Raw genomic sequence first — 13,048 nt, 5'->3', positions numbered from 1 at the left:
TCTGGCCCTCCCAAGGCAACCACAGGCAAGACTCAAAATTCAATGTATCTACAGCAGGCTGATTTTGAAGTTGATAATTCTATATGGCCTGTGAATGATACTATCAATATCCAAATGGCCCTTTGTAGAAGAAAGGTTCCCCTCCCGAGTCCTGTATGAAAGCTGGACAGTACAGAGTGCTTGATATCATCTAGATACAGGGTTCATGTTTTTGGCCCATGCATATTTCTTCAGCAATAACAAGCCTGGGTGACACCAAGTGGATTCTACTGCTTTTATTATGACTTTCATTAAACAGTATTAGTTATGTAGGATGATTAAAAAAAAAAACTACTAACACTCTTGCAATATATACATCCTATTAACTGCCGTAAATGGACCCAGTCTTTCACCATAGTAATGAATTTTCTGGTTGCACAAAGTAAGATACAGCAGCACTTCTATGTTAACCACCAGCAGAGTTCGTAGGTTCCTCGCTCATGGCTGTGTGTAACTGAGAGGGTTTTAGCACAAAAGGCAATAGCATTGCCAAACTCTTCTTTCTGGAGGTCACCGAGGAGTCAGAGGTGGGTGTCGGCAATGGGGATCCTTCGGAGCTCCACGATCTGGGAGTCCGTCAAGGTGCCTCCCTCTTGGCTGCCTTGGCCAGATTCGTTATCACTGACACTGAGGCCAGCACCTGCAACAGAAAGAGAAGAAACAAAAATCCCAACTCGTTTATGCAGTAAAGTCTTAAGGATGAAGTTACAGTAAGTCAAAAATATTTACTTACATTGGTAAAAAAAATGAACTGTATATTTAGAGTAGGTATTATTAATGCCCAACAATTTTAGAACTGCATTTTAAATCTCCTTTGGTAGTTTTTAAAAGCAGAAATTAATTTCTAAAAACACAAATTCAGGCTCTCACTCTTTTCTGTTTTCACGTGGTGGACAAATGTCATCTAGAAAACCAGGCAGGTCATCTGTGGTTTTCAGCGATGGGCAGGATTTGTTAGAACACAGGCAACCTCCCACACACACGGAATCCTGTACGTCCGGCCATTGAGACTGAACACTTGAGTCCTACCAGTGCCCTGGAGATGCTGGCTCTGGCCGGTCAGATGTGCTCAGTGCCCAGAGTCACACAGGATCCCAAGAAGCTCACTGCTATTCACTAGAGGCAGTGCCTAGAATCTCTGTTTGAAGGAAGCTCCACTATTCACTTTTTTTTTCACAACTCAGAATAATTCAGAATACTTAAAACTATGTTAGCACAATGGTTTTGTCTTTTTATTTTTTCCTGTAACGCAGAGAGGAACGTACCAACTCTGTGTGTGTGTGTGTGTGTGTGTGTGTGTGTGTGTGAGAGAGAGAGAGAGAGAGAGACAGACAGACAGAAGTGCACATGGGGATGTGGTTACAGGGCGTGCCACTGTGAATCCCAGAGGTTACAGCACCCCGCCCCTCCTTCAACTCTGCCGGGCACCAAATTCTGCAAACAAGAACGAGAGTGAAGCCAGTCAGTGGCCTGGGCAGCTGAGACTTCCTTTTCTGTCTGAGCAGAGGGAAGGCAGTTCTGCAGACCTGACCACTATGGGAAGATGGTGTGTTAGCTTCCTGTTCAGAGATGTGGAGACAGGAGCAGGGCCCTGCCAGTGGCGTGCATGCAGTCCCACCCTCCCCTCTCTGCGTCCCTGTCTGCTAGAGGCTGCTGTTGCAACTCACTTCCTTCCTTCACTCTGGTGACACAGAACTTGGCCATGTCATCCTTGTCTGCTGACTCCTTCCAGGCCATTCTCTTTCTTGCATGTCCGTCTGCTGTCTCAGCACTGGAGGCCTCAGCCTTGTTAAAGGGCCTCCGGGCTCTGTCTGACTCTTGTCTGCCCTCTAGCCTCAGGTCTCCCAGAATTTCTGGGCTCCAGACACACAGCGGCTGGCCTCTCCCTTTGCACACATGTCCCTGCGGGCTTCCTCTGCCTGGCCTGCCCTTGCCATTCCCACCAGTCATCTGGCTGCTTCAGTCATCCTGCACATGCTGATTCGGTGTCCTCTCTGCTACCTATGGAAATGTGAAGATTCCTTTTTAAAATTTCTGCTTCCTGCACTGGGGGATTATGGACTTTGTCTTTCCAGCTCCTTTTTCCCAGGGCAGTGCCCAGTACACTGCAGATATTCAATAAATATTTGTAGCACTCGTTGGTAAACTATTGCCTGTCCTGTTCCTCTGGGCCATCCTGCATTCTGTTGACCTCTCCTTTTTAAAAACAAGTATCAGCCCCTATCCTAGTTTTGTCAATCCTGGGACCCCCTGGCTTTCAAGAAACTCTGCAATCTGGTTCTGCCTGATCAAATGGATGCATCCCAACCTTTCCCCACTAGGAGCTGTCTCAGAAAGTGACTGGTCTCTTGCCAGGTCCTGAATGCCCCTGGTTACTTCCAGCCTGGAGGGTTCTTGCCCATCCATCAAGGCTATCTCCATAGCCTCTTACAAAGAATGATTGTATTGCTCCTTCAAGACAGGGAGCTGGAGGAGGTAATATTCGAAAAGCCCTTCTACCTGACAAAATGATTTCATCCCCTTACTCTCCTGAATCACTTTTGTTTGGATGGCAGACTTTATGGTACCCCTATCTGAAATGTGTATGTTAAGTCACATAAAACATTTAACAAACACTCATAACTGTTTCCTCGAGTTCAGAACCACAATATCACCCATGACAATGTATTATTAAAGAATTAAAACAAGTCACTAAAATTTAAGTCAAGTTTCCTTGGGGTGGGTGTTTGGCGCCGCAGTTAAAGATGCTGCTTGGGAAGCCTGCATCAAACGGGAAGGCCTGGGTTCAACTCCTAGCTTTGCTTCTGCTTTCAGCTTCCTGTACACCCTGCAAGGCAGCAGGTGATGGATTAAGTACCTGGGATCCTGCTACCCATGTGGGAGACCTCGATGGAGTTCCTGGCTTCTGGTTGCACCCTAGCCCAGCCCCAGATGTCACAGGCATTTGAGGAGTGAATTAGTAGATAGAAGATCTCTTTTGTCTCTCTCTCCTCTCAAATGAATAAAAATTTTAAAAGTACAATTAATTAGATTTCTGATTTCTCTTAAAAAAAAAAAAGCCAGGCCACACTGGACCTGCATTTCTGCAAAAAAAGAAAACAAAACACATGGACTGGACCACGTGACCCTGCTGCAGTTCACCACTGATTTCACCAAGACCTCTTGAATCCTGCAGGGTCTTTACTGGGCCTCACAGGTACCTCCAGGCATGAAAAGGACAAAGGACCCCTGCTTCTCAGTCGGGGGACCTGCTTCCCACCCCCACCCCCCGTAAGGACCCCAGGGAACTCATACGACAGCGGCCACTCTACAAGCAGAGGGGTCTGAGGCCCTGAGATTTGCAGCAGCTTGATGCTTGGCTAGGGGAGGGCAGGACTTAGCAACAGAGTTGCCCACAGAGGGATCCACTGGGAGCAACAGAGAGGACCCCACGATTAGCATCAAGGGAGAGGGGAAGTGCATGATGTAATTCATGCCAATTCCCAATGATTCTAGTGATGTCTCTGCTTTAACTCCAGCACTGCCATGAGAAGGCCTCTGCTGACCTCCAGGACAAAGCCCACGGGGAGGTGCTGAGAGAAAGCGAGCTGACCTTGGTGAGCAGCCCAGGGTCCTGGAAGCAGCACAGTTCTAGACCCAGCCTCACCTGGAGTCACCACATTTGCCTGCTCTACTTGTCTTCCTGCCCAGTTTCTTTCTGGTTTTGATATAAACGCTCAACACCCAAGCACCAGTCCCTCAGTGAGGCTCAGGAAGGACCCACATTACACACAGGAAGACGTGGTAGAACTGGAGCACAAATCTGGTCTTGCAGCTCTTTGCCATGCATTAACAGATCAGAGAGGGTTCTTTGTACTAAGATTCTTCATTTGCTAAAATGCATTTTTCTGCTTACAACTGAAGCCTAAAATTCAATGAATAGAATAGTGATAATGTTGGAAGACAGAACAAGCCATCTCTCAGGAACTAAGTAGTGGTTCCTATTTCTCTAGAGTCTCCCCTTTTCCCAACATTTTCACATGCTTCACATGGGAAAAGTGCGGTTGTCAGTCTGGTTTACAGACATGGGGACTCAGGATCAGAGGTGTTCACGGGGTTGCCCACATGGCACAGCAGAAAAGTCACAGAATGAAGATGTGGACCCTCTGACCCTGGATGTGGGGCATTTTCTTCAATGTTACCCTGCCTCTCACGAGGACTGTGCTAATTGTGCTACTTCCTTGTCCTCTGAATAAATTTCAAACTCCTTGTCCCACGTCCAAGCCCTCTCCTCCCATCCTACACTCTTAATATTCATAGTGCAGTGAATACCCAGGTGTGACAAAATATAGGAAGAACATTTAAAATGGTTTTCAAGCATAACCGTACATGGAACCCCAAAAATAATCCATACCATGGACTGAATTTAAACTCTGCCAGACACTGTGATAGATGTTTTACATAGACAAACTCCAAGGCCCATAAAAACTTACAAGCTCATCATAATAATCCTTTGCTATGGTGTAAACAAGACTTGGCTCCTGAACTCACACAGACTTTTAATCCCTAAAGTCAAAAGTTAATGGTACTAAGAGGGTAGAGACTTAATCTAATTGTGATGTCTAAGAGGTGGGTCTAATGGGAGGTCCTCAGGTCACCAAAGGTGTTACCAAGGGTCTCCTCAGGTTACCAAGGGTGTTGTTCTCCTGAGAGAGTTGGGTGTAAAGACTCAGTAAGGGCCAACTTTTTGTTCTTTCTGTTCCTCCACACACACTTTGCCATTGCTACCCTTCAGCCTCTCCAGATAGCAGAACCAGCAGTGCTTGCCTGATCTTGGACTGTGAACCTCCAAAATCATGAGCCAAAATAAATCTCCCTTCTTTAAAAGTAGCTTGTCTTAGGTATTTGGTTGTAGTAACCAAAAATGGGCTAATACATCCTTATTTGTTAACTGAAGAAAGCCAGAGGCTACATCCTCTGAAGACACACAGCTAGTAGACTGCAGGACTTGGATGATTCCAGTGCTGGGCTCTCTGACCTTGTAGCCTGTTCTTCATCTATATGGGATTTCACATTGGGATAATGATATGAAGAATATAAATCTTCCATCTTTTACTGTGGAAAAAATCTTTTAAAATTCTTTTTTCCACTTTGAATTTCATCCGAGTTCAGCAGTTGTTGAAGTTTATTAAGTTACTGTGGTTTGATGTAATATTTCTGAAAGACAAATCAATGAGTTCGTTGAGGAGTATCTGGAGTCTTGATTTTGCTTCTTTTCATTTGTGCTTAAGGACTTGTCATTTCTTTTCTTCTAACTGAAAAAGAAATCATTTTTAGATTTCCAGTAGGGAAATGTTTACCATATTACCTTGCCTTTGGGTAAAACCAGGAAGCTAAGGGACTGGAGATGGTAGACAGTCATAGTCACTTACTCAGGGAGAAATCCCCTGTGGAGAAAGACCCTGTGACTATGCAAAAAATGCTGCAAGCATGACATTTACAGGAGCTTGTCAGCTTTGGAAAGCCATGAACATGCCGGTCCTCAATACACCTCGTGTTAGGTTTGCACACGAGGGGTCTTTCCTTCTATCCTACCTTCACCTCTGCTCCAGGCTGAGTCTCTGTTCCACCAAGCTCTGTACCTTCCTCTCCTCTGAAGTGGAAGCTGTCCCAGGGTGACTGTTCCTACTCTTCTAAAATCCTGGCTGGGGACACTGATGATACATTACAGTTCAAAAAAAAAAAAAAAAAAAAAAAAAAAACCTGATAGTAACAGGGAGGGACATCGCTGGTCTAGAACTGAGTGCTTTCCTTGCCTGTGGAAAGGCTGATGCATTCCAAGAACAACTGAAGGATGGGATGTCCTCCTTAAGAGTAAAATGTGATTTCTCCTAGAAAACCAAACACCTTATCAAATATAATTATAAGTGTCAAAAGAATTTTATGTTAAAAACATTTAATATGGGGAGGGGCCTGGTGCTGTGGTGCAGTGGGTTAAAGCCCTAGTCTGAAGCGCCGGCATCCCATATGGGCGCCGGTTCGAGACCTGGCTGCTCCACTTCTAATCCCGCTCTGTGCTATGGCCTGGGAAAGGGGCGGAAGATGGCCCAAGTCCTTGGGCCCCTGCACCCGCATGGGAGACCTGGAAGAAGCTCCTGGCTCCTGGCTTCGGATTGGTGCAGCTCCGGCTGTTGGAGAGTGAACCATCAGATGGAAGACCTCTCTTTCTCTGCCTCTCCTCTCTCTCTGTAACTCTGACTTTAAAATAAATGAATCTTAAAAAAATTTAATATGGTAAAAAAAATCTGATGGAAAAAGTAGTACATGACTAGCTTTGGGACCAGGACTTCTTTTTTAAATCAAACTATTTTAATATACTTGCCTTATTATTTTAAAATATGCAAAAAAGTGTGCACTAACACACTGGCCTCAAAAACAACTTCTTGCTCATTTCACAACTGAAGATGACTGATATGTGTGTAAAAGCTTGGAAAGAAGTGACGGTGTTTTCCAACTTGGACACTGGCCCCTGCGCTATCCCTCTTAGAGGTCTAGTCTTTCTCACAGTCAGTGCAATCAGAAAGAGAACATCTTAGTCAAAAACAGCATCAGGTCTCCTGCTTGCCCTTTAGGACAATGACATTTTGACATTAAATTCTCTCTATTATGCCCAGTAAAGGCATTCTATCTGCTGAGTGAATCTAGATATTTTAGTATGTGCTTGAGTGGTTTAAAATTATTCTTGATCAAAAAATGATGAGTTCTGTGAGAGGTTAAAAAGGAACAGAAAATGTTTATCAAGGACTACGGAAGGCCTATTAGGTCAGTTTCCCTTCTTTAAACCTACTGTCCATCCTCAATGGAACATCACCTGGGACATGCAAGTCTAGAGCCACTAAGACAAACCTCAGTCTTACAGATCATAAATTCCAGCCGGGGCTAGTCCTCATTCCTATTTCAGCATGATAATCTGGCCACCCTTCCTGTTCCTAGGTAGAATTTGTTCAGGGATGGCTCATACGTCCTACTCTTACAGCCCAGCTAATTACTGGTGACTTATTCACCTCTGTCTTGCTGAGTAGGTACACTGTGACACATTTTAGTGTAGGGATTAGGGGAGGTGAAGAACATTGGATAAACCTGATGAACAGATGGTACAATTGGAGGTACAAACACATCTCTTCCCACATGGTCCTATCTAGAGGATTTATTTTTTGTCACCTAGAAAACTCTTAAGGATCAAAATCTTCTATCAAAATATAAAAAACAAAGAAAAAGCATTTATATCTTCCACCTGTGTTTACAGAATACTTTGTTATGAATAGTCCTAAAGCTAAGAAAGAAGAGTTACAAATAATGGGTGGTGAATGCCAGGACTTATTTTTGTCTTAAATTTCCAGTGTACTCTAAGGTCAGTTGAAAATGGAAGGATGACAGGAGGCCTGCCAGGAAGCCTGGGATACAGGGAGAAATTGGTGATTGTTACATACAGTTCCACATGGAAAGTTCTCACATACACTGAACAAGGTGCTGCTGAGAATAAGACAATCTTAACAGTATAGGATATTTTTTTTTTAGGTAGAGGGGAAAATAGGAGTTGGCTAGCTCAGTTATTATAGATGGGAAGATGTGGCTAAGTGCTTTGGCTACTAGTAAGTATAGGAGCTGGCTGCCCCACCTCCTCACTCACTCACACATGCTCCGGTGGGTGCCTCACCTGCTCAGGCAGAGACTTCCACTTGGGATCCCTTTTCAATGTGGGACTTCAGGTTTTTCTCAGGTTGGGTGGTGTGGATATGTGAATATTTCAAAAGGTTCAGAGAAAAATGGTAAGCTTATCGTGAGGCAAAAAAATTGAAATCCATGCAGTTTCTCACCATATATATTTTTCATGGACCTTTTGAAGATCCCTCATATGCATGAATTTCAAATTATTTTGTACTTTCTCAGATCTTTAACTTCCATATACATTCTTCTGGTAAGGGCTTTTTTGTGTGTTGATAGTCATTTAACAAAACACAATGTTTTGTTATTTATGCCGATTTATTGAGCAGTAGACTAATAATAACTCTAATGATAACTCAGTATATAAGAAACTCTGGATGCTTTAAAGTTCAATGGATCATACACAAAACTAAGTTTCAATTTATGTACTTGTTTTGTTGAGAAGTATGTGTGTGTGAAGATTAAACAAATTTCAAGCATAACATATATTACAGTAGGGTGTAGTTCCATGAGGAAATGAAATGGAAATACAAATTCAGAACAGATACAAGGGAATGATGTAAAATTTCCAACTGTCAAAGGAAAAGCCTGTTTATAGATTTTTAAAATGAATAGCAGTGATATCAAATTGCTGTGTTACTGAAGATGCCTTTGGATTAGTCTAACAAGAATAATGTGAGGTTTTTTTTTACAATATCAAAATTTGTACTAAAGTGGGAATGACATTGTTTTATATTATTTATAATTATGATGAAAAACTAGAATGCTTATTGGAAGAGCCACAATTCTCAGTATTTGCTTTGGAGGGGCCCATAGTCAAGATGGCCCTGAGACAGACCACAGTGTGAAGACTCAAATGTCACACACAGAGGCCAGGGAGACCAGCAACAGCCACTGACATGAGTCTCACGAGCACTGGATAAATGAGGGCAGCCATTATGCAGCTCCACTCAAGCAGTGCTATCTAGAATTCAAGTAACTCTCTTGCTAGATTTTTCTAAAAATTCTGGGGTTTTATGGGATAGTTCTAAATTTTTAATCTTAGCTCAATAAGGTTCAAACCTTATTTGGGTCAGACAAAAGAGACTGTTGGGATGAGTGAGGCCGATGTGTCAACTGTGTTCTGCATGGGTGGAATGGCATGTGGGCTGTCCTTTACTTGACTGTATCCTATCATGGAATCTGTCCAAGGGTGGTGCCTGATTATTTTAGGGCCTTTTCAAAAAATACAGGGAACCTATGTTGGGGATTATTATTTTGGTCTTTTAAAGTCTTCATTTCCTAATGAGTTTAGGGAACTCTAAGGAATGCTAAGCTAAATCTGTAAGCAAGTGATTCCATACATTCCTGAACCAAATGCATGTAATACTTGTTACATATATAGCACTCAGTTCTAATTTAATTATGCTCCAAAAATTCATTTTATGTTTCCAATATTAGAACCTCAACAACTGACAACACTGGAGGACCAAGACACAGTCTGCGCTAAGGATTATCTGGAACGTGGGAGCTCCTTCCCGGTCTCATTGCTAATGAACACTAATGCAGCTGATCATTCTCTTCTTTCTCAAACTGCTCTGCTCTTGCTATGGTTTCTTTGTGTTTAAGTAGGGATTCCCGGGAGGACCTCCCTCCCTTCTTCTCCATTTCCCACGCCCTGCTGTGCCTCTTCCTTCCTCTTCCTTTCCTATCCCTTCCTCATCTCTTTCCCCTTCTCTCTCTCAGACCAAACCTGTTTACTTCCATAGCTTAAAGTATAATCTCTGCACTGAAGTATTTCAGATCCTTGTCTGTCCCCCTGGTCCCCTGCCCAAGATCCACACCTGAATATTTAGGAAACCCCAGGCCTAACGTTAGCCTGAGTTCATTCATTTCCCCCTTGCAAACAAACAAAAAAATCCAAATGCTCTGTGGATCATGCTTCAGCCATCCAGGTGAGAAGAGCAAGTTGTGAAACATAAAATATGAACATATGATGTTATTTTTATGAAATCTGGAGCAGTCTTTAAGATATAACATAAAATTTTTACATCCTAATGATACAGAAAAATGTCTTAGCAAAGGTGATGTACTTTATGGCAGACAACAAGCTATACTTTAGTATTTCAGCACACTCATCTGCACATGTGTGGACATCTGGAAACTGAAAGTCTATTGGAGGGGCCAGCATTGTGGTGCAGCGGGTTAATCTGCTGCTTTCAATGCTAGCATTCCCTACCACAGTAGTCAAGTCCCAGCTGCTCTGCTTCTGATCCAGCTCTCTGCTAATGTGCCTGGGAAAGCGGACAATGGCCCAAGTTCCTGGGCCCCTGCCACACATGTGGGGGACCTGCCTGGCTCCTGGTTTCAGCATGGCCCAGCCTGATCATTGAAGCCATTGGGGGAGCAAACCAGCAGATGGGAGCTTTCTCTCTCTCTCTTTCTCACTCACACACACACACCCCCCTCCGTCTCCACCTCTTTCTGTACCACTCATCCCTTGAAATAAATAAATATATCTTTAAAAAAGTTTCACTGGAATTTTTATAATGGACAGTTCAATGTTTTATGAGGAAAAAAATTCAAGTCTGCATATTAGATTTGAAAACAATGAAAATTACCTTAGGGTTATTTTTAATGTTCAAAATAGCATTTCTGACATATGAGCTGTCACTATATCTATATTTTCAATTTTTTTGTAGAAATCAGAGGGAGCAGAAAGAATGCTATCCAGGGACTACCTCACTGGAAGCACCGTGGCCTTCACCCAGGTGATGGTGTAGTTTTTACCTGCTTTAGTGCATCCCCAGCATCACGTGCTGCTGACCTGAGACCGTTAGTGCTGTATTCCCCCTCTCCTGTAAGAACTATCCACTAGGGTCACAGTCTGAGTGGGACTGAACGTACAGCAAGGCCAGTAAAGCACTGTTGGTGTGGCACTTTGAACACACATCACGCTGTCTTTGAAAGTTTCCGTCTCCAAGAGGCTCCACAGGAAGCAAGTCCAAGGCAAGTGTCCCTCAGGGAGACTCCTACTGCTGTGTCTACTGAGCTTGGGTCAGTCGTGTACTGGTGTTCTAGCAAGATTCCAGGAAAGAGACAATTACACTTAAAGAGTGCCTTTTTCTTAAAAGCAAATGAAAAATGACTTTGTAATTGTGTTATATTCAATGCCAAGAACAAAAGATGTGAGAATTAGGCTGGGATTAGGAATGGGGCATGAGCATGAGATGGGGGTACTTTTGCAGCCTTACAGGGAAAAGCTGTAAACTGTACCCATACAGGATGCCTACTTCTCATGAGTTTGTACGTACCAGTTTTTAATGCAAATATCAAATCATCAAACTCCTGAGACTCCTCGTCGGCCATCAGAGATCCCTGGCTGTAGCCTCCAGAGGACGGAAACGTGGCGCCGTTTTGTGGACTTTGCTTTAACTCAGGGCTGGCCTGACTGGCTTGTTGGAAGGATGCTCTCTCCCAGTCAGGTGGTACCTTTTTGGGTTGAAATAGGGGGAGAAAGGAAACTGTAATATAAATGCACACCCATTCACTTTAAAACCCACAGTTCATCACCCCTCTCACTTCAAAGGCCTTGTCAAAGAGTAACTGAATTGTTTTTAAATTAAGACCTTCAATTTCATCTTTGCTCGTTAGAAAACTGTGTATCCCTCTGTGCCCAATATTTCTATCCAATACTCCTTGGTTTCGCTATGCACTACTGTGTGGGGAATGAAAAATATTCTTTTAAACCCAATAAACACTTTTTTGGGTCAGAGTGTGCAAAAAAATTAATCTCTAAAATATAAGAACTAGTGAAGAACCTTCCTAATCCTTCACTTAAAGTACTGCGTAGGATTTTAAATGAAATATGTCCTGGGGTACTTCAAAAAATTCCCAGAACAGAACAACACTGAAAAGTAAGCTTATTCTGGTGTACAGTATTGTGAAATTCATGCCCTTTTATTTTCATAATGCACATTATCATGAACTTGTTGAGTTTCCTCGTATCTATAAGAACATACTAAATTGAAAAAGAAAGCTCCTTCACATTCTTCTAGCTTTTGATGTAAAAAATAGCTGTGTCCTGGAATGATTAAGTGAGTTCACTTCCCCTAGGTTACTGGTAAACAACCCTGTAATCCTTCCCTTCCTATGTTTCTGCTGCTTCTCCGCATGGCTTTTTAGCATGTCTTTGACAATCCCTCGTTGACAGCTGGATCAAGGCCAATTCTAAGCTTCTGGGGAATGCAGAGCACACTCTAAACTTTGCTGTTGTGCAACATCCCAGATGTCTGCTCCAGTGGTGGCTCAGGCCCAGGAATTGGATGGTTGCATCTGTTGCCTCCCAATACAAAGTTCTCTGAGCGATTGCACGGACACCTCATACTGAGCAAAGTGACCTGAGGGCCTTAGAATTAAGCAAGAGGAGAAAATGAAACGTTAGGAAACCTCACTAAGAAGCTAACCACCTACCCAGCACTGAATAATAAAGCCTTCTGTGTTGACACATTTTTCACAAGGGTGCTTGAAAAAGTTCAAGCAAAAATGGAAATGCAATTAAAAGATGCTTGTTTTGGCACACCATTTAAAAGGTGGTAAAAATGTGTATTGTGAAAGAGCTCTTCAAGAATTTCAGTTTTCATTTCATGTTCCATGAACGTTTTGGAGTACTGCTATATCTGTATTCTTCAATTCAGTAGTTACTGGACACACACACACTTAAAATGTGGCCAGAGTGAATGATAAACTGGAGCTTTAAAGTATTTCACTTTAGTTAGTTTAAATTTAAATAGCCACAACCAACTAATGACTGCTGTATCTGACAGCTCAAATCTAGACAAGTGCTAAATTGGGTAACCATTCAAAAATAATAAAATATTTTAAGGATTCATTTCTGAATTGTTGATCCTAAAAATATTCCTGTTTCTACTTGTAATGCTTGTGATAAAATTATTCAATTTCAAGAACTTTTAGGATAGAAAAATGATACTAGATTTCCAAACATTCAAAGGTAATAAAGGCATATCTCAATTTTTAAGTAGTTTATTTAAACTCACTCATTTTGCAGTTCAAATTGTGTACCCCTTGGGGCCGGTGCTGTGGCACAGTGGATTAAGGCCCTGGCCTGAAGCGCCGGCATCCCATATGGATGCTGGTTTTAATCCCAGCTGCTCCTCTTTTGATCCAGCCCTCTGCTGTGGCCTGGGATAGCAGTAGAATATGGCCCGAATCCTTGGGCCCCTGCACCCACGTGGGAGACCTAGAGGAAGCTCCTGGCTTTGGATCGGCTCAGCTCCAGCCGTTGCAGCCATCTGGGGAGTGAACC

The 13,048-nt window shown here is 42.9% G+C and overlaps 1 protein-coding gene across 2 annotated transcripts in view; it reads right to left on the bottom strand.

Annotated features, from left to right (window-relative positions):
• Positions 1-260: 260 nt before the first annotated feature.
• Positions 261-13,048, bottom strand: part of ADGRV1 (adhesion G protein-coupled receptor V1) — a 603,645-nt gene continuing 590,857 nt past the window's right edge. For both annotated transcript variants that reach the window (XM_089313009.1, XM_089313008.1), the window contains 2 exons: positions 11,037-11,214; positions 261-679 (listed from right to left, as the gene is read on the bottom strand). In XM_089313009.1, the coding sequence (XP_089169135.1) occupies positions 561-679; positions 11,037-11,214 (297 nt within the window). In that variant the 3' untranslated portion in view covers positions 261-560. The remainder of the gene's footprint in view (positions 680-11,036; positions 11,215-13,048) is intronic.

The sequence above is a fragment of the Oryctolagus cuniculus genome, chromosome 14 (assembly GCF_051225735.1).
Source record: "Oryctolagus cuniculus isolate XC-2025 breed Fujian yellow rabbit chromosome 14, ASM5122573v1, whole genome shotgun sequence".
Classification (NCBI taxonomy): Eukaryota; Metazoa; Chordata; class Mammalia; order Lagomorpha; family Leporidae; genus Oryctolagus; species Oryctolagus cuniculus.
Note: the sequence above shows the minus strand (reverse complement) of the source record. Positions and strands in the feature narration are given on the sequence as shown.